Source organism: Stenella coeruleoalba (genome assembly GCF_951394435.1).
Source record: "Stenella coeruleoalba genome assembly, chromosome: 18".
NCBI lineage: Eukaryota > Metazoa > Chordata > Mammalia > Artiodactyla > Delphinidae > Stenella > Stenella coeruleoalba.
The window spans coordinates 17,751,599-17,778,715 of NC_137164.1; the positions used below are offsets into that span (position 1 = coordinate 17,751,599).

Sequence of the window (27,117 nt, forward strand, 5' to 3'; positions counted from 1 at the left end):
CTAATGGGCACTGGAGATCCACCACCAGCAGACAGTTGATTACAGAAACACAAATTTAGTAACAAGGGAGAGGGAGAAATTAATTTTTACCAGGAAGTTTGGGAAGGTTTCTTGGAAAAAGGAGGGTTTGAGCTGGGATTTGAAAAAGGAGTAGAACTCCAACAGGTAGATATAAAAGGGAACAAATTTGGTATACACTCCTGGGTCCCTGCATGTTATAGATTCCAGGTTTCCATGCTGCTCTTACCCAGGGAATTGCTTCTGAGGAAAGATTCTAGACTGGACGTCTGTGTCCATGTTTGCTGATGGCCCCAGTTGAAGAGGCTGCTAGTGGAAGTCACATCTAGTTTTAGGATGAGATCAACAATCTAATTTTGGGAAGTCCTTCATCTCACAGATAGATGTACTGAGGCCTAGAGAGGATCAAATTCAGCTCAGTCTTGTGGCCCCTACTGGCCAGTCAGTGGATGTGTTTTGTCTAGAAAGTTCCCAGGTCACGCCAGGGAAGTGGTGTGGATTTCCTATGGCTCTGCTAAAAATAAAAAGATCATGGGCTTCCCTGGTGGCGCAGTGGTTGAGAGTCCGCCTGCTGATGCAGGGGACGCGGGTTCGTGCCCCGCTCCGGGAGGGTCCCACATGCCGCGGAGCGGCTGGGCCCGTGAGCCATGGCCGCTGAGCCTCTGTGTCCAGAGCCTGTGCTCCGCAACGAGAGAGGCCACAGCAGTGAGAGGCCGGCGTACTGCAAAAAAAAAAAAAAAAAGATCAATTGGTGAAAATAAGGAGTTGCAGAGTGGATGGGGAGTACTTCTTGTTTAAAAACATTGTTTATCTCACATGTAATTTTTTAAAATCTCCTTTAAGGAATATAATTTTTACATATGCTCTGAAATAAACCACACTTACCAATTAAGTAACTTACAGAATGTCAAGAAAAGAGAAAATAAACCAGTTTCAAAGCCTCTGTTCAGCAAAGATTGGAATGGATAAATAGCTGGAAGATGTATTAATGAGATGGGGAGAAAGTCAGGTTTCTTCTCTCAATTAGAGAAAAAGAAAGGCAATTACAAACTGTAGCATAAACAAAAATATCTATAACAAAGTCATGGCCCAGATATGAAGCAAACTAAACTGTAGCATGAAACGAATAAAATAAAATGTAGCCTGATTTTGAGAAATGTATGAGTGTAAGAAAAAATATTCCATTTGCCACATTCTTCTTAAGTGACAAAAATACTGGGTTTGTAGAGGAAGAAGTTGTGGCCCATTGCAGTGAACACTATTTACATAATCACCATATTGTAAATGCTGTTGATTGAATGGAAATGCAGTCAATTTCAACAACATACAAGCAAAGTGGACAGAGGTTGAGAGTTGGAAATGGGGAGGAGAGGGAGAGAGGATGGTGGGTGTTCTCATGCTTGTCTGATATCGTAAGAAGTCCAAATACTGCACAATATTGATGAGTGGGTAAGCTGAGGCTTTAAGTTTACTTTTTTTTTGTTTTTTGGCCACACGAAGCGCCTTGCAGGATCTTAGTTCCCTGACCAGGGACTGAACCCACATCCTCGGCAGTGAAAGCGAGGAGTCCTAAGCACTGGACGGCCAGGGAATTCCCCAAAGTTTACTACATAAGTTACACATTTGGATAACTAATAGAAGAATTAAAGAGAATTCATATAGGGACTTCCCTGGTGGTCCAGTGGGTAAGACTCCAAGCTCCCAATGCAGGGGGCCCGGGTTCAGTCCCTGGTCAGGGAACTAGATCCCTCATGCCACAACTAAGAGTTCGCATGCCACAACTAAAGATCCTGCATGCCACAACTAAGACCCGGCACAGCCAAAATAAATAAATAAATAATTTTTTTTTAAAAAAAAGAGAATTCATATAGCTATTAAAGGGATTCAGAATATGCTACTCCAAAATATACCCCTTTGGCATATTGATTATTTTGAACTGAAGGCAATTGAGAAACTGTAGATGCAGGAAGGGCTCTCTGACCTCCCTCTTTCTACCTAAAATCAGGTCTTTGAACTTCCCATGAGAAAGGTGCCCTCCCTTTACCAGGAAGAAAAGAACATTCTTATCACTGGGGACTGGGTGTCAGTGCTGAAGTGGTCCTGTACAAATAAACCTACCAAAATAACCCTTGTCTTCCATTACTTTCTCCCCATGTATCTCCTAGTCACTTTCTCACAATTTGCTGTCCTCAGCTCAAGCCCCTTGGTCTTGTCACATCCCTGCAGTTTATTGTTCTTTGTGTAAAAAGACATATAAGTTTTGGGGCCTAACAGCTTATTCAGGTCTTCATTTTCCCTTCAAAGACTCCCATGTACATGTAAAAATATTAAATATGATATGTATGCTTTTCTTTTTAATCTGTTTATGTCGGTTAATTCTTAGGCCAGCTACAGAACCTAAGAGGGTAGAAGGAAGTTTTTCCTCCCCTAGTATCAAAAATTGGAAGAAGGGAAGGGGAAGGGGAACAGCATAAATTATACTGTAATTTCAGGATGATTTTCAGTTGATAATGTCTAAAGAAATAGTAATATAAGTATATTACATGTTATGAAAATGGTTGCCAGAACTACAGACAGAAGTGGTTAAATGTGGTTGCCTCTGGGAAGTTGTACTAGAAGTGACCTCGGGGATTAGGCGGAGACACAATTTTGATGTCACATAAGTGATTGTTTTGGTAAAAAGAAATGAGAAGGGTTGTATTGACCAGGAACAAAATTTGTTCAAAGTATAATTGCAGCTTTTTCATTACCTTAAATTTTAAATATAGCCTGTAAGCATTTCTAATTTTCCTAAATTTGCCCTTGTGCAGGAAAAACAACTAGTTCAGCTCTGATATAGATATTTGAATGCCACTTTTGTTAAGAGAGATCTTGGATTTTTTTGAGGTGAGACAAAATGAAGTACTGTGAGGTGCTTCTCAACAGTGTAAAATCCCTGGATTAATCCAGAGTCTAGCTTATTTAATATACCATTTAAGCTCTTTTCTTGTGCAAAATCTTCAACTTATATTTTCCCCATCAGGGCACACCTCTGATTTTATAATGCCAATCATTGAAAACTGACATTTATTATATATAAACATTCCCTTTGGACATATCCATTTCCAAGTTCAGGGAGCCAGGCTCCAGGAACCCACGCACGCACACCGGGACTGTGTGGTGTGGGGCAGGGCAGGGGACGCTGGCCACACTGTGGTACCATCCTGTGGTTGTGATGCTAAATTAGAGCATGTTTTCGTTTTCTTCTCTCTAGGAAGGCCCTTTTGTCTACTTGTCTTTGGTAGGAAACATCACAGATTCTGATGCCTTGATCGCTTCGTTGTGTAAGTAATTTAAAACGTTTGCATTTGCCATGTTTGAGGGATTAATTGCAAGTATGGCTGTCAATTAAATGAGTACCTGTACCCATGCTGTATGATTCTATTTACATGAAATGTCCAGGTTAGGCAAATCTATAGAGAAAAATTATAGATTAGTGGTTGCCTGGGTGTGTGGGGAGGGGGCGGGATCATAGGCCAGAAATGGGGAGTGACTGATAATGGGTACAGGTTTCTTTTTTGGGGTAGAAACATTATAAAATTACACGATTTGTGGTGATTCAAATCTGAGAATATACTAAAACTTGTTGAATTATACACTTTAAACAGATTTAAAAACACAGGTCTGGCATGTGAATTATATCTCAATAAAGCTATAATTTCAAATTTTTGTTTTTATTTATTTAATTTATTTATTTTTGGCTGCACTGGGTCTTCGTTGCTGTGCATGGGCTTTCTCTAGTTGTGGCAAGCAGATGCCACTCTTCATTGCAGTGTGCCGGCTTCTAATGGCAGTGGCTTCTCTTGTCGCAGAGCACGGACTCTAGGTGTGCGGGCTTCAGTAGTTGTGGCTCGCGGGCTCAGTAGTTGTGGCTCACAGGCTCTAAAGCACAGGCTCAGTAGTTGTGGTGCACAGGCTTAGTTGCTCCACGGCATGTGGGATATTCCCCGACCAGGGCTCGAACCCGTGTACCCCTGCATTGGCAGGCGGATTCTTAACCACTGCACCACCAGGGAAGCCCTATAATTTCAAATGTTTATAGTGAGTGCAGATTGAGGAGTTTGCAGTATTTAAACTGGGTGTTTTCCATATTTTTATTATTAACTTTCATATATATACATATATATATATATATACACATATATATGTATATATATATGGTCTTGTAGATAATTTCCAGAAATCTTCCTGCTCTGCAGAGATATTAACTAGTTTTCCCTATCTTCGTCATGTTGCTGTAAATCAATCAACATTCAGTCAGTCAGTATCAACTACCTCCAATGTGCTGTGTCAGTACTGACAAATAAATGAGCTGTGCAGCAACTGGGTTCTTTGCCACTATTATAGAGCTGCCTTGTGCAGGATAACTTCTTTCAGATTTTGCATCTGAAAATCTGCATTGTTTATCTCATTTCTCCCACAATTCTGAAATCGTGTCCTCCAGCCAGGATCTGGACTCCTGTTCACCACTAGTGTTGTAAAACTCTTCTAGAGAATTGAGTCAGCCACAATTAGTGCTTCCCAAAGCAAAACACATGTTATCTTTGATGTCCGTCAGGTCCTAGCCATGGTAGCTCAGGGCGCCTGAGTCCCACAACTTTTTTTTTTTTTTTTTCGGTACACGGGCCTCTCTCACTGTTGTGGCCTCTCCCGTTGTGGAGCACAGGCTCCGGACGCACAGGCTCAGCGGCCATGGCTCACCGGCCCAGCCACTTCGTGGCATGTGGGATCTTCCCGGACCGGGGCACGAACCCGCGTCCCCTGCATCGTCAGGCAGACTCTCAACCACTGCGCCACCAGGGAAGCCCTGAGTCCCACATCTTGAGGCCACCCGCTCAGTTCCACGGGCTAAGGAATATGCAGCTGTGCAGCTTTCTGGCGAGTCTGCCAGATTAAACTGTGCTTGAGAACTGCTAGGGAAGTCTGGGGTTGAGAATTCCAGCTCAAGTCACTGTCCTCCTACCCCGGCTGCCCTGCTCAGCCTCAGAGAAAGCAAACAGCCCAGATTTGGCTCAGTCCCATGAAATGCAAATATCTAATTCGATCTTTATCAGTCATCTTCAGTCTACATTTTCACCTTCAAAAAATGAAAACTCGGGCTTCCCTGGTGGCGCAGTGGTTAAGAATCCTCCTGCCAATGCAGGGGACACGGGTTCGAGCCCTAGTCCGGGAGGATCCCACATGCCTCGGAGCAACTAAGCCTGTGCGCCACAACTACTCAGCCTGCACTCTACAGCTCACGAGCCACAACTACTGAGCCCATGTGCCACAACTACTGAAGCCCGCACACCGAGAGCCCGTGCTCCACAACAAGAGAAGCCACCTTAATGAGAGGCCTGTGCACCGCAACGAAGGGTAGCTCCCACTCGCTGCAACTAAAAAGAAAGCCTGCGTGCAGCAATGAAGACCCAACGCAGCCAAAAATTAATTAATTAATTAATTAATTAATTTTTTTAAAAAAAGTGAAAATTCATTTAATGGAGGTACCCTTTATTAGTGTGAAAGTGAAAATCTAGTAGATAATGTCAAGTAGTGCTTCTTGGACTTTAAAGTACACAGATTGCCTGGGGTTCTTGTTAAAATGCAGATTCTTATTCAGAGGGTCTGGGGTAGGGCCTCCCATATATTGATCTGTGGACTGTCCTTTGATTCAGCAGGTTGTAGAACTTGTTAAAGATGGTAAGGAAGACTTTGTTCAAGAGGGACTATGGCAATGGGAGAGAGATTGGGCTCAACTCTAAAGACAAGGACAGGTGGAGATTCATAGGCAAGGAGCAGGGTTGGGGTCAGAGGATGGAAAATTACTGAGAAGAAACATCAAGGCTGTGGGACTCTTGATAGACTGACTCAACAGGATCCTTGCTGAAGGCAGGCCAGGGTATTAAGATACAGAGGGTGGGAGATGAGGAATTTGATCAGATATCAAGATTATCTACACTCCCATGTTCGTAGCAGCAGTATCTACAATAGCCAAGACATGGAAACAGCCTAAGTGTCCATTGACAGAGGAGTGGATAAATAAGTTGTGGTGTATATATACAGTGGAATATTATTCAGCCATAAAAAGAAGGAAATCCTGCCATTTGTGACAGCATGGATGGGCCTTGCAGACATTATGCTAAGTGAAATAAGCTAGACAGAAAAAAACAAAAACTGTAATATCTCATATGTGGAATCTAAAAAACAAACAACCCAAACTCATAGAAAAAGAGATCAGATTTGTGGTTACCAGAGGCAAGGACTGTGGAGTGGGGGAATTGGATGAAGATGTTCAAAAGGTACAAAATTCTGGACTTCCCTGCTGGTACAGTGGTTAAGAATCCGCCTGCCAGTGCAGGGGACACAGGTTCGAGCCCTGGTCTGGGAAGATCCCACATGCTGCGGAGCAACTAAGCCCGCGAGCCACAACTAGTGAGGCCCGCGTGCCACAACTAGTGAGGCCCGCGTGCCTAGAGCCTGTGCTCCACAACAAGAGAAGCCACCGCAATGAGAAGCCCATGTACCACAACGGAGAGTAGCCCCCACTCGCCGCAACTAGAGAAAGCCTGCACGCAGCAACGAAGACCCAACGCAGCCAAAAATAAATAGAAAAATAAATAAATTTATTTTTTAAAAAAAGGTACACACTTCTAGTTCTATGATAAATAAGTACTAGGGATGTAATGTACCACATAATTAACACTACTGTATGGCATATTTGAAAGTTGTTAAGAGAATAAATCCTAAGAGTTCTCACCACAAGGAAAAAAACATTTTTTCTTTTTCTTTTTTTTTGTATCTATATGACATGATGGATGTCATTAAACTTATTGTGGTAATCATTTCACAATATATGTAAGTCAATTCATTATGCCGTATACCTTAAACTTACACAGTGCTGTATGTCAGTAATATCTCAATAAAACTGGGGGTTGGGGGGAGTGATCAGATACCAAGAGTGAAGGATTTTCACTAAACTTACGCAGCAGGATTCTTGTTGAAACTGGACTAAGTGGGCCAAGCACAGAGCCCAAGGTCGAGACCTTTTGGAGAAGAGGGCTTGGAGGAGGCTGCCTTGAGTTTGGTCAAGAAGAGTTGTGCCCCTAATCTCCACTCTGTGGCAAAGGGCACAGCCGTGGCTTGGCTACTGGAAACCTCCAGCCCTTCGTGTGCATCTTTCCCTCTAAACCTCTTCCTGAGCCTGGCAGTCAGTCCCAAGATAAAGGATGAGGATCACATCATTAGGTTTATTAATGCTCTGTTTGCCCTTTCGCTGTTGTAGGTGTTTAACCTGCAAAGAGTTGGTCAAGGTTAAGCAGTAGATGAGGAGATGCCAGAGGCTTGATCCACTGGGGCCAGCAGATAGCAGGGCCTGCTTCCAGTGCCTGTCCCCACCCCCCTTCCCCCCACTTTCACTTACACACACGCTGTCTCCTTCAGCTTTGCTGAATTTCCTGCAGTTTCAGACACACCGAGCGCTCTCAGCCCCAGGCCTTTGCTCAAACTCCTCCCCGAGATACCCTCTCCCTCCCCCAGTTCAAGGCTCGCCTCTTGTGATGTAAGCCCTGAGATTTTTTTTTTCGTGCAAATGTGCTTTATTTCTGTAATTTAGAAGAGACCTTTTGGTTTAGGGGATGGGAGCTGTGTTTCAGTTCATACATATCGTCACACACTTCCCCAAGGGGGAGGAATTGACAGGCCACACGGGGGTCCTGTTATATGACACCCTCATCCAACTGGCCCTTGAGACTGGACCAGGTGCCCTTCAGGACAGAAATCAGGATGGGCTGCCCGCTGATCTTGCCTGCTGGTCATCCTCACCTTCATCCCAATCCAAAGCCTTGATTTCTGACACTGTGGAAGGTACGGGACTAAGAGAAAGGCCTGAGATTAAGATCCCAGATTATGTGTGCCTTGACGTCTGGTAAAATCCAGAGGGCCTCAGATGTCGTAAGTGCCAGGCCCCTCTGCACCCTGCTTCCTCATATAAGGTCCCTAGACAAGCAGCCCTCCTGGTCTCCGGAACCAGCACGGTGCCTGCGTACCCCTGAGGAGCCGGCTTCAGTTCCCTGCCAGCCCTCAGAATTACTCAAACAATCCTATCACATCCTGCCGCGGGGACCGGGGGTCACCCCCCTGGTGTTACTGCAGAGCCCACCTCCCACAGTCCCTCCTCGTTCACTCCAGTTCCTAGGGCAGCCCCACGCGGCACAGTGTGCTTCTCCCCGAGCCTGCGAGTGTTCTGTGACTAAGGAAGGGCCATCAACCTCATCTGCCCAGTGTCACCTGTGGGGTGTTAAGCCACCGCATAAGCCCAGGGCGGGAACCCTTCCCTCGCGTGTAGGGTGAAGAGGAAGCGATCAGAACACCTCATCTCCTAGCTTGTGCAGTGCCTTTTCTCCATGTCCCTATTCTCTGTCCCCGTCACTTATTACATGGTTTGAGCTCGCTACAGTATGAACCACCAGCAGCAGACTTTGTGTCCTGGTCGCTGCTGCATTCTTGAGACCTAGCATAGAGGCGTCTATACGCTACAAAATAATTGTTGAATTAAAGAATGAATGAAGGGGACTTCCCTGGAGGTCCAGTGGTTAGACCCTGTACTTCTAATGCAGGGGGCATGGGTTCGATCCCTGGTCAGGGAACTAAGATCTCACATGCCACGTGGCCAAAACATAAATAAATCAAAATTTTTTTTAAAAAAGAATGAATGAATGGGGTTATTTTTGTGAATGTCTAAACACCCACTAATCTCTTAGCTCCTAAAGCATTGACCTTTTACTTGTGATATTTTCTTAGATTTTGGCTACACTAGATAGTATATTTCACCTATTGTATCTATGTGTTTTTTTTAATTAATTTAATTTATTTTATTTATTTATTTTTGACTGCATTGGGTCTTTGTTGCTGCGCCCGGGCTTTCTCTGGTTGCAGCGAGTGGGGGCTACTCTTCGCTGCGGTGCGTGGGCTTCTCATTGCGGTGGCTTCTCTTGTTGCGGAGTCTCCATGGACTCTAGGCACGTGGACTTCAGTAGTTGTGGCGTGCAGGCTCAGTAGTTGTGGCTTGCAGGGTCTAGAGCGCAGGCTCAGTAGTTGTGGCACACGGGCTTAGTTGCTCCCCAGCATGTGGGATCTTCCCAGACCAGGGCTCGAGCCTGTGTCCCCTGCATTGGCAGACAGATTCTTAACCACTGAGCCACGAGGGAAGCCCTGTATCTATGTTTAAATTTATAGGGAAAACTTTTACTTTCACTATGATGTTTTCCAGTTAGGTCATGGCAGGCAGTCGGCTAAGGACAGGCTGGACGGCTCTGCCTTGTCTGCCAGTTGCGTCTGGCCTTTCACAGAATCTCTGCTCAGCGTGTGTCTGTGTGTTATCTCATTAAATAGCTAATCGTGTTTACTGGCGTGTCCTTTCTCTGGGGACAGCCTTTCATGGGAACCCTTTGTCCCTGGCCCTGGAGGGATCCTAACTCTAACCATTAAGAGACTATTGCTTCTTTTTATGGCTGAGTAATATTCCATTGTATATATGTGCCACATCTTCTTTATCCGTTCATCCGATGATGGACACTTAAGTTGGAGGGGGAAGGGTAAGCTGGGACAAAGTGAGAGAGTGGCATGGACGTATATACACTACCAAACGTAAAATAGATAGCTAGTGGGAAGCAGCTGCATAGCACAGGCAGATCAGCTCGGTGCTTTGTGACCACCTAGCGGGTGGGATAGGGAGGGTGGGAGGGAGGGAGATGCAAGAGGGAAGAGTTATGGGAACATATGTATATGTATAACTGATTCACTTTGTTATAAAGCAGAAACTAACACACCATTGTAAAGCAATTACACTCCAATAAAGATGTAAAAAAAAAGAGACTATTGCTTTGTGCTGCTCAGACCAATCAGATCACGCAGCTAATTTTTGACCATTCATACCTTTTCTAAGTAATGTGAGAACAGTAGTTAAAGGGAGAGAAGAGGGTTTTGGGTTTTTTTTTCCTCTGGTTATTTGAGATCTTAGGACCAGCACGTATTACTTTGTTAAAGTAAAAAGGAAAGAGAGACAGAGAGAAAGAGGTGGGGGGGGGGGAGGTGGGGAGGAAGGAAAGAGAGAAAGAAAGAAGGAAGGAAAGAAGAGAGAAGGAGGGAGGGAGGGAGGGGAATATGACTTCATCTAGTGCATGGCCCTTGGTCCTTCACTAAAAAGACTATCTGACCTCATGGTGCTTCCTAGAAGTAAGCATCCTGATAACGGGGCCTGGAAAGATTTCTTAGGGCACACCTGCTCCCTGGTCAGCACAGTTTCGTGGTAGCTGTGTTAGTGAATTCTGTCCCTGTAGCAGACCGAAATGCTCCTTTGCCCATTTAGGATTCATTCTGTAGTCCAGGCTGTGTTACTGTCCTCCCCTCCCCTCCCTGCTGCCTCCCCAGCACTCAATTCCTCTTCAATCCCTAATAAACGTGTCTTTTTATAAACATTTCCTTAATAATAATTTTCCCACATCTAACTAATACAGACTTCATGTTGAAATTTTGACGTAAGGAATTATAATGCATTTACCAAGATAACTATTAAAGATTATCTTTGCAAAGTCTGACTGTGTCAAACTGATGTAGAATTCTGCTGCTTACGATGAAAAGGGAGAGGGTGAAGAGGGCACACGTGTGAAAGCACTTTGGAAAATGCAAATCATTTTACAAATATAACATGATATTGTTGTTATTACTTGTGTCCGGTGGCAAATGCGTTTTCATCATAGGGCCTCTCTTGCCTTCCACTAAGGCATAATGAAGACTACAGAGAGAGTGGTAGTTACTCTTTTATCTCCTCCTAACGGGGAAAAGAAGGTCATTTCCTCTGTCATAAAAATGATTGCCAGATGAGTAACAAAATGTATTTTGTTTTCAGGGAAAGAATATGGCAAAGCTGACGCGAGATGGCTTTATTTGGATCCAACCATTGTGTCTTTGGAAATTCTGACTGTCGTCCTGGGAGGGTTTCTGGCATTGGTTCTCATTTATGCCATCGTCAAAGGGAAACATTATCGGTAAGTGCTCTTCTCCTGTCCTACGGAAAAGAGGAGGAACATTAGCTGTCCCAACGCCAGTGTGACATTTGGAGGGGATAATGACCAGAGTTCTTTGTTAGACAAAAAGTAGACTAGAAACAAAAATTGTTAGATATTAGTTAAGGATCATGGTGCCACCAGGATAATTTCAGACCATTCAAAATAAAAAAAATATGAGAAATATGATTGTATTGACAACCTAGGTGCTGTATAGACAAGCACAGTGGTGAGTGACAGCATTGGATGATTTGCCACCAATATTTTGGAGAATCAAAAGGTAATATTTGCATCCTTTCCCTCCAACTCATTCTAGAAAACTCCCATTCCGCTTGACACAAAGAAAAATCTCTCATGTAATTCTGAGGTAGACATGCAAGATAAATAAGAAATCTTTCCAGAAGCAGGCTGTGGAGGGTATGAGGAAAGCAGAAGAGTGAGGAGACGAAACAGAAAGATGGCAGATTAACCGTCCATCAGTCAGACCCTGGAACTTTAAACTCCGCTTCCTCCCTCCCTTTCCTTCCTCTCCATCTTAGGGACGGGGTGACCTGGGACAAACAGATTGCTATCCTGGGGATGATTCCCTAAAACAGTGTCAAGTAGGCACAACGGCATTCCATTTTCCACCATCTTGGATCAAAGAAGAAGTCTTATGTAAAGCTTCATCATAAAATTTCAGATTTGAAAGAGACCTCAAAGGTCATTTAATCCAATTTCCCCCACCCAGTTTTACATAGAGCGTTGGCAGGAAGAATTAAATTTCTCCTGGGTGCCTTCCATGTCTTTGACTCCATGCTCGTGGTTGTAGATTTACTACATGCACCCATTTGTTTATTATTTCAAACATTTAACACATATGCATTGTTGAATATGTGCCGGGCACAGTGCTTTATCTACATATCTCATTTAATCTCCACAATATTATTCGAGGAAGGGACTATTATTCTCCCTTTTACAACAGGTGAAATTGCAGCTCATAGAGAGATTCACATCCAGGTCTCTCTTTACCGGGTCAGTTGTGACCTCACCAAATCTTCCGAAGAATAGGACAGGATACCCAAGAGACCTTCTTTAACTCTGAGGATAATCTTCTAGGAAAGGCACTATTGCTTCTCCAAGGAAAGCATGGGTCTTCATTAATTATCAATTTGCCCCATCAAAGGAGCTCTACGTAAAACCTGAGGTCCAACTTCAGGGAGGTTTTCTGCCGTGGAAGACTGTTGATGCTGCTGGCGGTTTCATCCCTTGTCTCTTTCTCTCTAACAGGCATTTCATACAGATCACCCTGTGTGTGTGTGAACTGTATGGCGGGTGGATGACCTTCTGCCCAGACTGGCTTATGGGAAGCCCCAACCTCAACACCAACAATTGGCTCTACTTTTGGGTCTACCTGGTATTTTTCAATGGTGTTTGGGTTCTGATCCCAGGACTGTTACTGTGGCAGTCATGGGTAGAACTCAAGAAAATGCATCACAGAGGATTCAATTCAGGCAAAAAGTTTCAGTGAATTTTCAAAATCATAAACACCATCAGCGTGCTTTATGAGCCAGAATGAATCAAACCTGTTTGTTGGGCCAGAATGTAATACATTCCAGTGTATACTTTTCTTTTATATTGTCATTCTTGAACAAGCTAATTGCTTTCAGTTGAATCAATTTCAAATGGACTGTAAGGTTGACAAGTTTTGTCTGTTGTTTTTTCCAGTTAAATGGCAATACAGGGAACAGAGAATAAATTTTAACTTGTAATAATAACACATGTAATGATATACTTTTATGGCTAGCATTAATTGTTCTACGTTAATAAAGCCAATTATCATGAAATGCTGTAGAGCATGTTATATTAATTTTTTATTTCAAAGAGCATGTTGTTGCCTCAACCTTTGATCTTCCCTTCAGTCTTCTGGTTACCAGAGTGAAACCAGGAATGAAATGAGTGCTTCTGTTTTGTACTTTATCAAATTTGTGAAGCCAACAAAAATGATAGTGGAAGGAATCTGTGAGTGGGGTAACTCCTCATGGGTGAACATTGGGGTTTCACACAGATGATTGATTTATATCTGTCCTTTTTTAAGGAGGAAGATTTAAGATACCTTACAAAAATACGATAAAAAGTAAATCGGGGGGCTTCCCTGATGGCGCAGTGGTTGAGAGTCCACCTGGCGATGCAGGGGACGCGGGTTCATGCCCCGGTCCGGGAAGATCCCACATGCCGCAGAGCGGCTGGGCCCGTGAGCCATGGCCGCTGAGCCTGCGCGTCCAGAGCCTGTGCTCCACAACGGGAGAGACCACAGCGGTGAGAGGCCCGCGTACCGGGAAAAAAAAAAAAAAAAAAAAGTAAATCAGGAAATAGGAACATAGGGAAAATGAGTGAGAAACAATAAGATGAAGGTAAAATTAATATGCAGAATGCATGCCGTGACGTCGTATGTAACTGATAGAAGTGAAGCATAAGTGTAACGCTTACCTTCAGTACCAAGAGGGAGACATGATCACCCTATGTTTCAGAAAACACTCGTTTTGGCAGATGGCTATAGCACTTCCGTCAGAGGTGGGGAGCGGGTACTTACATTAACTTGTTCAACACCTGGCTTTCTTACTAGCCTGTTGGCTCACAGATGTGTTCTCTGCCTAGAAGGGTGCCCGGCCTATACACCAAGCACTTGGTTGGTTGTGGTGGATGCTGTCACTTAGCTCAGTCTTAGCTCAGTCTGCATTCCCCCTCCTTCTAGGTGTCCTCTTATCCTGCAGAGAGCTGCAGGTTGTGGTCCTGGATGCAAAATTGCTGTCACCTTTCAGAGGTGCTTGTGAGCGGTTTGGAGGGTGAAAGCATGGAGACCGTTTTCAGCTGTTCCTTTTTTACTTTTGCTGTTTTGTGGCGACAGGTAATGTCTATGACTATGGAAACGTGAGGGTTTGGAGCGTTAGCACATCGAGCGTTCAACCTCGTGGGTACTGAGAGGCAGTTGTGGTTGGGGCAGTAGGAGTAAAGGGTTTGCGGGCTGAGGAGCTCCAGTGGTGGCCTCGCTGGCAGTGCCTGCCTTGGGAGGGTCCATCTTGTGGACATTTGGGAGCCATTCCTAGAAGCTGAGCCAAGCACCCACTCTTGGAGTCCTCCAGTGATTTTTATAAGCATCCTCTATTAAATCCTCCTGCTTAAAACACCTAGAGCAATTGCTGTTTTCTATGCTTTTATCCTGAATGATACCTGACTATGATATTCATTGAATATTGAGTAAGTCTGGCCAAGTAAGTTTGAGGAATATTACGTTAGCACATTAAAGACTTTAGAAGTCCTGCAGTGAAGAAACTAGATTAACTTGTTTAACTCAGCTTTTCCCAACATATTTAGCAGACCACTTTAACAAGTAGGACGGTGTTTCATGGAACATCAGATAGGGAAGCACTGAGTAACAGAGTTCCGTTTTCATGAGATTAAAAACAAACCAGTTGCCAATAAACAATTAAAATAGAATTTTTAAAAATACCATTTACGGGCTTCCCTGGTGGCACAGCAGTTGGGAGTCCGCCTGCCAATTCAGGGGACGCAGGTTCGTGCCCCGGTCCGGGAAGATCCCACATGCCACGGAGTGGCTGGGCCCGTGAGCCATGGCTGCTGAGCCTGAGCGTCCGGAGCCTGTGCTCCGCAATGGGAGAGGCCACGTTGGTGAGAGGCCCGCATACCGCAAAAAAAATAAATAAATAAATAAAGGGAAAAAAATACCATTTACTATAGCATCAAAACATTCTAATATTTAGGGGAAAATTGAAAGATATTAAGGCTTACACAGAAAACAAAAACAACTATAAAACATTGAGAGAAGTTAAATAAGACCTAAATAAGTAGAGAGATATGTCATGTTCATGGATTGGAAGGCTCAATATTGCAAAGAAGTCAGTTCTCCCCAAACTGAGCTATAGATTCAATGTAATCCCAATCAAAACCCCAACAGATTTACCTATTTGTCATTTTTTAAATGGTAACAAGTTGATTTTAAGATATTTTATGGCAATGCAAAGGGCCAAGAGGGCGAAGACAATGTTGTAGAAGCATAAAGCTGGAGGACTTGCTCTACCATACATCAAGTCTTCATATAAAGCCACAGTAATTAAGGCAATGTGGTATTGGCACCAGAAAGCCAACAGACGGGTAGACCAACGGAACAGACTAGAAAGTCCAGAAACAGACCTTCCTGTATGTGGACACTGGATTTAGGAAAAACATGCCACTGCAGAACAATGGGGAAAGGATGGTCTTTTCAATAAATGGTGCTGGCTCAGTTGCATGTCCATGTGGTAAAAATGAATTTTGATCCTTACCTCACATCATGCACAATATCAACTCCAGGTGAATTGTTGATTTTAGTTTTTTTAATTAATTTATTTATTCATTTTTGGCTGCGTTGGGTCTTTGTTGCTGCGTGTGGGCTTTCTCTAGTTCCGGCGAGTGGGGGCTACTCTTCGTTGTGGTGCGTGGGCTTCTCGTTGCAGTGCCTTCTCTTTGTTGCGGAGCACAGGCTCTAGGTGCACGGGCTTATTGATTTTAATGTGAAAGGCAAACAATAAATCTTCAAGAAGAAAAAAAAGTGGAAGAATATATTCTTAAAAAGGATATAGAAAGCTGCAATCATTTTGACTGCATTAAAATCAAGTACTTCTGCTCATCAGAATTCACCATTAAGAGAATAAAAAAGGAAGTCAGAGACTTCCCTGGTGGTGCAGTGGTTAAGAATCCACCTGCCAGTGCAGGGGACACGGGTTCGATCCCTGGTCTGGGAGGATCCCACGTGCCGCAGAGCAGCTGAGCCCGTGTGCCACAACTACTGAGCCTGTGCTCTAGAGCCCGCGAGCCACGACTACTGAGCCTGCGTGCCAAAACTACTGAAGCCCACACACCGAGAGCCTGTGCTCCACGACAAGAGAAGCCACCGCAATGAGAAGCCCGCACACCGCAACTAGAGAAAGCCCACATGCAGTAAGGAAAACCCAACGCAGCCAAAAATAAATTAAGAAAAAAAAAAAAAAGCCAGAAGGTAGAAGATATTTGTAGTACATATAATTGACAAAAGACCTATCCCAATGGGTAAATCAATTAGAGAAAGACAATCTAATAGAAAAGTTGACAAGATATTTGAATAAATACTTCACAAAAGAGAAGGCAATTCAGGAAATGATAATTAAGGCCACAATAAGATGTTGCTATACACCTATAAAAATGGCTAAAACTAAAAGGACTGACCATTATGAGGGTTGGTGAAGATGTGGAACCACTGGAATTCTCATACACTGCTGGTGGAATGTAAAGTGGAAAACTACTTTGAAATTAAACTGAACGTGTGCAAGCCCTGAAACCCAGCAATCTGACTCTTAGGTATACTTCGCAGAAGTGCTTTACTATGTGTACCAGAATGGTAGCATTATAACCCCAAGCCGGAAAAAACCTAAATGAGTAGATTGTGGTATATACATACAATGGACTACTGTACAGTGAAAATTATAGGAATGAAAATTAACAACCTACTTCTCATAGCAACATGGATGAATTAGTGATAAGTGAAAGAAATAGTGATAAGTGAAAGAAGCCAGACTAAAAGGATACATATTGTATGATTCTATTTTTGTAATGTAAGGTTCAAAAACAGATAAAACTGTGATGTTAAAGATCACGACAGAGATTGCCTCTGGGGAAGAGGGTGGGTATAGTGATGGGGAGAAGCCATGAAGGGGCTTCTGAGGTGCTGGTAATGTTTTATTTTTTTCCTTTGAGCGGTTGTTACAATTTGCGATAATGCATTCAGCTGTACCTTTATGAATGGTGTGCTTTTGTCGATATATGTTATACTTCAATTTAAACATTTTATTTTTAAAGATTCCTGGTATGAAGCCCTGAAATATGTCTCCAGTGGGTCCTCACGAAGAGGACGCTATGTCCTTGACGACAGAATTTAGTACAACTCGGGCTGTTTGTAACAGTGTCCCCCACGTGGGCTGAAGGCAGGACGCCAGAGAGAGAGTCTGTAAAAACCTTTCTATGAGGGATTACCCAGTTGTTTCCAGTACTTTGCTCTCTGCTGATCTGGCTCAATCTGAGGGTAAACAGAGTAGAGAAAAATGGATGGGCTGCCTATCCTGCAGACAGTCCTGAAAACACGATTTTTTTCTCAACTGAGTTTTTGCTGAGTATTGGATGGGAGAGAAATGGAGATTATAGACTCTGACAGGAACTTGGAGGACAGATACATTCTACTGCCAAGTAAGGACAGATCTAAATGTTTTAACCCTTAAGTGAGTTGGAAGGTAGATTGATGTCCGCATATGAAGTCTAACAGGTCACTGAGAATAGAAGCCCATCTCCCTGTGACAGGAAGGTAGGGGCAAGGTGACATAGGTAATACTGTATTTCATTAACTCTAAGATAGATATTTTCCACCCACATTTTAACATTTTAAAAATTAGAATGTATTCTACAGTTGATGTGTCATAATTGAGTTGGCAGTGTTTTTTCCTTACAAAACTATAATCCATCTTATAATCTGATGGCATCTTAGATTCAATTAAATAAGTCACTGCCTTCAATATTGTTCCTCTTCTCAAGCCTCGATATCTCCAGCTACTTGGAGGTGATAGTTCAAATATATTTTAAGTCTAAATTTTGCTTGGGACCTTAGGAATCATTGACTTCCCTATCCGCCCCCCCGCACACCCCGCTTCTATCACATTCGTTTCCTAGGAGCCAGCCATAGAAGGAATATTTGGATGAACGTATCACATGATTTGCAATAAGTTATGAATTGCTTATGTGGATGGTAACTGGATTCCTTCAGACTGTCCATCACTCCCCAGTATTGTTTACACTAGAAATTTCCTCTGCATGCTCTGCCTTTCCAGATAATGTTGAGGCAACTGTCGGCATAACCCATCTAAAATCAGAGTCTAAATGATGACGTTTTCTTGTATTTAATTATGTCAGCTTTACAACTCCTGAAGTGCTAGCACGGAGGCTCCAGGAAGAATCTGCAGACTGCAGTATGAAATAGTAAAATAAAACTTTGTCCAAACAAGGCTTGGTGGAAACCAAAATGCACAGAGTTTGGAGAAGAATCCTTTGTTTTCTTTTTTTTTCTCAAATTATTCTTAAAATCCATGAGCACTTTTTTCTTTGTTTGGTTGGAAAGCTGGAGTTTGGATCTAAAAATAAATAATTTATAATGAGAATAATTGGGCAAAACCATGAATGAGAAAGGTTAACTGTTGCTGTTCTTACTTTTAATAAAATGCCCTTGAGGTAATAGGGAGGGGCCTGGCAGGCCTCCTCCACCCACTGTGCTTTTGGAAACTCTACATCCTCTGTCCCTTTCCAGTGGCAGACCCGACCTAACAAAATCCATATCCCACTGCCACTTCACTGCAGGAAGCAAATCATATCCATTAATTCACATTAAGATGCTAATAACTGATAGTGGTTTGAGGTATTATCTGTCCGGAATATATTTGCATTAAAAAAAATATGCAATTGATTCATGTCCGTTGCTGAAAAATGGAAAATCCAGATAAGCAAAAAGAAAAAAATAATCATTACCCCCAGTATCATCAGACAGAACCACTGTTACAAATTTAGTTTCCATTTCTCAAGCTCTTGTCTGTGCTTGTATTAACATTTGGGGGAGGCTTTTAACATTTGAAGAAGGACTTTAACCTCCCCCCTTCTTTCCTCTCTGTCCCTTGTCCCAGATTTATCATCTAAGAAGTAGCAGTTGTACATGTACACACAAAACCAACCGGATAGTATTACAGAACATGCTCCCATTCTTGAGAAATTCATGCGCTTATAGAGGTTGATAGGTAGCAGTTATCGTTTATTTTGTTTATGTCCACACAGATCAAGTTGACATCTTAAAATATTGGATTGGCCACCTCCCAACTCTTCAAGGGAGGGATCCAGTATGCTGAGCGTGCTGCAGTGTTACTTTTTAGGTGTTTAATCCCTTCCCCTCCAGAAGCCTTCCCTCAGTCCCCCAGGAGTCAGAAGGGGGAGGACTCTGAATTCCCGTAGCCCTTGTCTGTGTCACTTAAGTGGCCCTGTATTGTTTTGTTATTTTTGACATCCACCTTCCCAGCTACACAGGGGCCCCTCAAGGCCACGCTTAGAATCCTAGAATCATATATTGTTTAAAGGGGCCTTGGACAGGTCCAGTTCATATACGAGGAGACTGAGGCTCAGAGGGGTTAGATAACCTGCCCAAGGCCACAGAGCTTTTCAGTGAACTAGAACCTAGTTCACTTAAAAGTACTCTTTCTAGCCCAACAGTGTTAGACATGTTCCCAGAAGCCTGCAAGCTATGAAAATTATTCAATTTTATGGAAACAAAAATTTAACCTCAGCACATTTCTGATCATCTAGGTCTATTCATTATACTTGAGTAGGCTCTCAATTTCATTGTTTTGATTTTGTGTTTTGTATTGTCCTGTAAGTATTTGTCACTGGTTGGACCAAGTGGTCAGGTAGCAGCAGTTAACTTTAATGCTTTGGTTTTTCTAGGGGGAGGGGTGACAAAGTGGAGGACGCGCTCTCAGGGTCCCCACTTTTTCAAATTTGAGCAACACTCCAGACAGCACATGACTTCTTGTTCCCCACAAATGTGTTTGCTGATGATGCATTTTAGTTTAAAAATAAATTAAATATTCTGTCTTGGCCTCTCATTTCTGATTCACTGTATTGTGCTGGAAGTAACTGTGAACAGGTTTTTGGCATTTCTTGGTTGCATTTTGGGCATCGGACTGATTTTGGTCCCGGGGGTGGGGATGGGAGGGCGGGATCGAATCACTAAGAACTGGAAGCAGGAAATGGATCTCACTGGTGTGCCCCGAGTGCCCACAGTTTGAACTGTCTCCATAAAGCCAGTGCTTGTCCGGAGATGGGACCACAAATATTCATGCCCCCTGCAACAGTGACATCTGGTGGCCCTGGGGTAATAGGACAGCAGTCGAGTGGCTGATCTGTGGATTTTGATGAGATGACCTTATCCTATATATACTTGTCGCCGTAGGAGCCACTGCCCGTTCCTAGGGAGCCCCGTTTCCTCCTGTGACACACCCACCTCCAATCACCCTACACCCAGGAAGCACCTGCAGCAGTGCCTCTGCTTCCTGGGGGCACTCTCCTCCCAGGCCCCCTGGCCGCCGGGCTGGGAAGAAGTGGACTTGCCCCATCTGGCGCGTGTCAGCCGCCAGCAGCCACGTCAGGCCAGGCCTGGCCTGGATTCTGGTGTTCGAGGGCCAGTGATTTACTGCCTGCCTGGGCAGCAGGTGGCTGGGGTATTTTTAGTGTGTGGAGCCTTTAGGAGTGGGATTGGGTGTGGGCAGGAGGCAGCGGTGAGGTCTGGGGGAGTTAGCTCTTCCAAAGTTCAAGTTGAAAGCCTCCTAATTGGGGGGGGGGGGGCTGTCTGTTTCCTAACCTCCTGTAGGCTTTCAGGTTCTTGGTACGTCTTCTTGAATCTGTCTGCCTTTTTCCTTTGCTTGGTCAGTTTGTAAGCATGAACTAGAGAAAGTGGAAACCTTTGGGATGCCAAGTTGTTTGGTATCTAGGAAAACACTGGGTCCTATTAACGCCCTGCACCTGTATTCATTCCACTTCAAAGCTCTTTTCTGTTCGTTGTATTATCTGATCCTCACGATAATCCCTCACGCTCTGTGGACGGGGATTATCATCTTCCTTCTACAGAAGAAGAACTGGCCACGAAAGGTGAGCATCTGTCCCGCGCCACAGGGAGCACACGGGACAGAACCCGGAGCCGAGCTGTGCCGGTTTTGCCGCTAAGCGGTGCTGAGTTCGAACCCACTGCCCCGGCTCACATGCCGTGGGATTTGGGGCCCAGCTGCTTGGCTCCTGAGTCTCCTTATCCAGAAACGGAGTCGTGGTACCTGGCACACACTCCTGTGAGGATGAGCACATATCAAACACTCCACCCGCTGTTCTGATCCAAGTAAACGCTTCCACGTTTATTTAGCTTTTGACTGGGTCTGTTGTCCAGGTTCTGAACATACGACATCGCCGCTGCTCCGTGTGAGAGACAATCTCAGAATCAGCAATTAAACGTGCCAGGCGCCCAGGCCTGGAGCAGAGCAACCGGCCGAAACCTGGGGCTTCTGAGCAGGCACATCACAGAGAATAAAAGGTAAAAATTAAGCAGCCTGTGGGCCGGGAGGCTTTGTCAGTCTGACCATCTGAGACCGAGTTTGAGTTACTTTCCCGCTGCTGTTACTTGGTGGCATCGGGGCTTTTGTGATTCCTTGTCCTCGGAATCTTTTTGTTTCCTTTCTAAGGAAACATTCTGCTTGTGCTTCAGAGAAGAGGGATTTTCGTCAGCACCTGGATGGAACGTTGTCAGCACCCGGAGAGACCAGAGGAAACTGGGAAAACAGGTGACAGAGCCTCCTGCGGTGCGGGAGCTGGAAACAGCTACGACTGTGAGTTGCCGACTCCTGCATTTCACCCAGACCAGCTGAGCTGGACCCCTGGGGTGTCCTCTCCGCGGCTGCCCCTCCCATGTCCAGAGCCAAGCCTGAGAAGGCCTGAGCCTCGAGGTCTATCCCCAGTTGGGGGATAGGGCCGCTGCCAGGCTGATCTTAGTTTTGGGTGGGGCTGCCATGGGTCTGTGGGCCCACTGGGCCCCAGCCTCCCAGCTGGGTGCCTGGGTACCTTAGAGCTGGACCTCTGCCTCCGTGGCTTTGTGTAGGTAGCACTTCAGTTTGCCATGGGGATAGAATCTGTCGTGAACCTCAGTTTATTTGCCTGTTGGCCCTGAAACTCTAAGTAGACCTCACTGGTGGAGAGGGGCTTGGCGGTGGTGGTGGAGGTGACACGTGGGAACCAGGTCTTTTTCCTGTTGGTTCCGGCTTCAGTAGTTCAGTAAGAAAGCGTCGTCAGTAGTTCACTAGTCTGAAGTCACGTTCTGTGTTGAAAGGGTTCCGTGGTCATGATCAAAAGTGCTATACCATACCCCCGCCTGCCTTGCTTTAGAGATCGCCTATTCCCATCATCATATTCAGGGCTCTGAGATGTCCTACAGTGGAGAAACCTGTGTAATTCCATTAAGCCCACGTTTCTCAAGCTTGTTGGACCATGGAACCCTCTTTTCAGGCCAGTAGCCCTTCGCAACCTTCAGAGCTAGTGTTTCACAGATCCTACCTTGGGAAGCACGGGCACAAACCATGCCACGGCCATGAGAGCTGAGAGCCGTGAGAGCTGTCAGCTGCCTTAACTCGTGGCTGCATCCACCCCCGATGACACCTCCTCGGACACTGATCCCTCCTGAAAGCGAACCTGAGCTCATCCCATCATGAGTCAGCCCCGCCTGGCCCATCTCCCCACTGCTAATCCCACTCAGCCCTGGCTTTCTACCACCTCCCAGTTGGCCTGGTAGCTGAGCCGTCATGCGGCAGCAGGTGGGGGAGGATTCCCCTGTGTCTCCAAATCCTCCCAGAGATGCCACAGCCATCTCCCCCGTCCCTGCCCCCATCCACACCCAGAGGTGCCGCTCACCTCGAGGCCAGGAGCCCCTTGGGCGGCGATCTTCTTGCTTTTCCCTCCTTTCCTCCCTTCTGGTTCCTCAGCCTGTGCTTCCCCACATCTGCTTAGAGCGCCCTGGGCCTGGGAGGAGCCTTTTATTAAGTGAACCCGTCCCACACACAGCCTCAGTCCTGATTTGGAAGACTTCAGCCCTGGCTACCCTGGCTATTCTGAGAATGTATTACCCTATTTTTTATCTTAAATCCAAGCAAGATGTCAACCAGAGTCCTTGAATCTACCTGTCCTTCATCCCTGGTTTCCCTCCTCTTCACATCCCCAGACCCCCGAGTTTCGGTTGAGTCTCTCCCAGCTGGCAGCCCCATTCCAAGCAGAGGAGACACTGCAGTCAGGACGAGGGTGGTTTGTTACAGGACTGGGTGAGATTAAATCCCAGGGGGTCCTGCCCAGCTAAGGTGCATTTCCCCCTGTGCGTTATGATGTTTTCCTCCTCTCTGCTTTGGTCAACGTCCTACAGGAGTCACTGCTTTGAATCCATTCTGGGATCTCTGGCTTTTAGAACCCATTGCCTGCTCCTCATTCTTTACTGAAACCTGCTCTCAGCATAGCATTGATCAGTACATTCCCATTAAGTTAGAATCAGCTAAACACCCCCAAGATGGGAGAGAGTTCTGTGGGCAGGGACTCCTCCTGGGAGCATGTGAAATTGGGAAACTAAGGAATCTAAGAAGTCTAATATGCAATTTCACACAACTTATAACTGAGAAGTAGCCGTTGTCACCGCACGCTCACCCTCAACATCTAGGGGTGCATATCCCCCCGGCGTGGCCACATTTATGTTAGACTGTCTTCAGTAAAAAGTGTCAAAGCATATGCTAAGTAAGTAGGACATCTCTGTCATCCGCCACACCTGTCTGAGGTTAAAAGTTCTTTTCCTTAACTCGTAAATGATTAAAGACTCAAGCTCTTTTTATGATTTGACCTTGGGATACCACCCCTGAGCATTATTTTATAAACCTGTGAAATCTTGGTATAAAACTGTAGATAGGTGGTTTCCAACATTTAGTGCCTGTGTTAGTCACCCAGCACTGAGGGGGAAAAAAACCACAGAAATCTTCTCAGTGGCATATGCAGCAATAAGCGTTTGTCTCCAGAGCTCTGTGGGTCATCCGGGATTTGACTGATCCAGGCTGGGCTCAGCTGGTCGACTCTGCTAAGGCTGCAGTGGCTCAGTGGCTCTGCTACTCACTTCAGGTCTCTGGACCACTCGGTGGTTTTGCGCTACATGCCTCTCATCCTATCCTCCTTAGACAGCAGGTTAGCTGAAGCTTGTTCTTCTGATGGCAGAGGCAGAAGAGGGTAAACCCCAGTGTGCAAGCACTTTTCAAACCCCTGCTTGTGTCTGTCTACTGACATCCCATTGGCAAAGAAAGTCATATGACCAACCCCAGTATCGACAAAGAAGGACATTCCATCCATGATGAAGCCATAGCAAGTGTGTGGATGGAGAAAGGAGTGAAGAATTGGGGCCAATAATACCACCATGCTCACCTGTGGCACACAGGGACGAGATGAAGGGTTTCTTCTGCCAATTGCTGCTAGCAGAGTTCTGTTGCAACAAAGATGCTACAGGGAGCCTAGCAGTTGGGGGAAACTTCTGAAGGTTAAACAGCCCACAGGCTCCCTGTGACCAGAGAACCAGGTGACCATCCTGATCAGTCCAACTCAGGTTCTGGTGGGGGTGGGTAGCCCAGGAGCCCAAATGAGGAGAGAGTAGGCAACGGAAGTGCAGAGAGTGGTGCGGCCACCAAAGTGCCCTTCCACGGCTAAGGGTGCGAACCGTTATGCTCTGACAGACAGATGCCAAGGAAAGCACTGAGGAGGTCAGAACTGGGGCCAGCCAGGGGAAGACCAGCTTTACCCAAAATCAGAGCAGGAAGGAATACCAAATAGGCAAGGTTGAGACCCTGACTCGAGCCTACAGTTAGTTGGGTTTATACGCTTAAATTAACCATTGGGTAAGCAAGGTTACCCGTGATGTCCTGGTTGCTCATGCCTTATTTATTTATTATTTAAAATGTAGTTTTTATTTATTTTATTTTTTAAAATTTATTTGTTTTTGGCTGCGTTGGGTCTTCGTTGCTGCGCACAGGCTTTCTCTAGTTGTGGCGAGCGGGGGCTACTCTCGTTGTGGTGCGTGGGCTTCTCATTGCGGTGGCTTCTCTGGTTGCAGAGCACAGGCCCTAGGCGCGCGAGCTTCAGTAGTTGTGGCTCGTGGGCTTTAGAGCGCAGGCTCAGTAGTTGTGGCGCACGGGCTTAGTTGCTCTGCGGCATGTGGGATCCTCCTGGGCCAGGGATCAAACCTGTGTCCCCTGCACTGGCAGGCAGATTCTTAGCCACTGCGCCACCAGGTAAGTCCCTAGTTTTTATTTTTATAAAAATAACCAGGTATCTAGTTTAAGAAGTGAAATAAAAACAGAGGCTTATAATGGAAAACAACAGTCTTCTGCTCATCCCTACTAAGCCCTGACTGCTTCTCCCCAGAAACAACTGTTTTAGCTGTGCCTTCTTATCTTTTCCCTACATTTTTTTTTCCAAATTTGTGTCGCTGTTTCTTGATTTTTCAACCTTAGACATAATCTTTTTCTCTTCCTACCTTGGAAAATGAGAATTTAACTCTCTTACATTCTCCCCCATGCTCTACCCACACACATATATTTCCCTTCCCCGCATCTTCCCAATATAGATATTTTGGTTAAATGAATATTTTAGTATTTACATTATTATGACTTATGTAAAAAATTTTCACAACTGAGCCATTTAGTATACTGTGATTACAAAAAGTGCAACTTTCGTTTCCCTAGGAGCTTTTTTCTTTTTTTTTTTTTTGTCTGTTTGCTTGGTTTTCTACATACTTATCAATAATACAACCCTAGAGGGACTTCCCTGGTGGCACAGTGGTTAAGAATCCGCCTGCCAGTGCAGGGGACACAGGTTCGAGCCCTAGTCCGGGAAGATCCCACATGCTGTGGAGGAACTAAGCCCACGAGCCACAACTACTGAGCCCATGTGCCACAACTACTGAAGCCGGCACGCCTAAAGCCCGTGCTCCGCAACAAGAGAAGCCACTGCAATAAGAAACCAGTGCACCGCAACGAAGAGTAGCCCCCGCTCACCACAACTAGAGAAAGCCCGCACGCAGCAATGAAGACCCAACGCAGCCAAAAATAAATAATAAATAAAAAATACAACCCTAGACTGTCAAAACTGAAAATTTCACTGATACAATCAAACAGATAAGATAAACTATTGGGTTTTTTGGTTCGTTTGAGACATCCTTCTGGGAATGTTGTTCTGAAAACTCCTTTGCTTCCCTCTGGTGGCGAATTCCACATTGCCTGCATCCCAGGTGTCCATTTTGGTTTATTCTCTTGAGGGAGCATGACTACCAATAGCCTTCTGATAAAAGAAGCATGTGTTCTTGTTTGTCTGAAAATGTCATTATTCTATCTTCATGATTGATAGCTAGATTAGGTGTAAAATTCTGTGTTGGAAATAATTTTCCCTCGGAATGTTTTAGCTTTTCCTTTTTATTTTGTTTTGCGGTACGCAGGCCCCTCACTGTTGTGGCCTCTCCCGTTGTGGAGCACAGTCTCCGGACGTGCAGGCTCAGCGGCCATGGCTCACGGGCCCAGTCGCTCCGCGGCATGTGGGATCCTCCCAGACCAGGGCACGAACCCGTGTCCCCTGCATCGGCAGGCGGACTCTCAACCACTGCGCCACCAGGGAAGCCCTAACTTTTCATTTGGAAATAATTCTAGGCTTACAGAAAAGTCCAAAAACATTACAGAGCTCTATCTAGTGCCTTTACCCAGCTTCCCCTAATGGTAACATCTTACATAGCTATAGTACAGTGATCAAAATTAAGAAATTAACTAAAAAAAAGGAAAGAAAAGAAGTTAACTCTGATGTACTTCTCAGGGTACAACATCAAAAAAAAAAAAAAAAGCAAGTAAGTAATTAACGTTGCCACACTACTGTTAACAAAGTGACAGACTTTGGATCTCACCAGTTTTTCCAGTAGTGTCGTTTTACTTTTCCAAGATCCAATCCAGGATCTCACATTATATTTAGCTGCTGAATCTTCTTCATCTCCTACATCTAGAACACATCCTCAGTCTGTCTTTAACAATTTCGAAGAATACTGGTCAATTATTTTGTAGAATGTCCCTCAGTTTGGATTTGTCTGATATTTTCTCATGATTAAATTGAGGTTATGGATTTGGGGCAAGAATACCACAGAGATGATGTGTCCATCTGAGTGCATCCTATCAGGGGTACATGATGGTGCTGTGTACTACTCAGGGTATTCATCTTGATCACTTGGCTAAGTAGTTGAGGCCAGGCTTCTCACTGTCAAGTTACCATTTTTCCTTTTATAATGAGTAAATATATTGGTAGACATAATTTAAGACTATGCAAATATCTT

General features: G+C 44.8%; 2 protein-coding genes across 5 annotated transcripts in view; both read left to right on the top strand.

Annotated features, from left to right (window-relative positions):
• EBPL (EBP like) overlaps positions 1 to 12,874 on the top strand; it is a 42,954-nt gene extending 30,080 nt beyond the window's left edge. Inside the window, exons 2-4 of the mRNA XM_079903190.1 lie at positions 3,272 to 3,341; positions 10,943 to 11,081; positions 12,369 to 12,874. Of these exons, the coding sequence (XP_079759316.1) occupies positions 3,272 to 3,341; positions 10,943 to 11,081; positions 12,369 to 12,609 (450 nt within the window). The 3' untranslated portion in view covers positions 12,610 to 12,874. The remainder of the gene's footprint in view (positions 1 to 3,271; positions 3,342 to 10,942; positions 11,082 to 12,368) is intronic.
• RCBTB1 (RCC1 and BTB domain containing protein 1) overlaps positions 1 to 27,117 on the top strand; it is a 149,100-nt gene that overhangs the window by 29,807 nt on the left and 92,176 nt on the right. For 3 of the 4 annotated variants that reach the window (XM_079903179.1, XM_079903184.1, XM_079903181.1), the window contains exons 2-4: positions 10,943 to 11,081; positions 21,133 to 21,276; positions 21,425 to 21,568. The gene's annotated coding sequence lies outside the window, so the exon portion shown is untranslated. The remainder of the gene's footprint in view (positions 1 to 10,942; positions 11,082 to 21,132; positions 21,277 to 21,424; positions 21,569 to 27,117) is intronic. The other variant, XM_079903180.1, reaches the window with a different exon arrangement.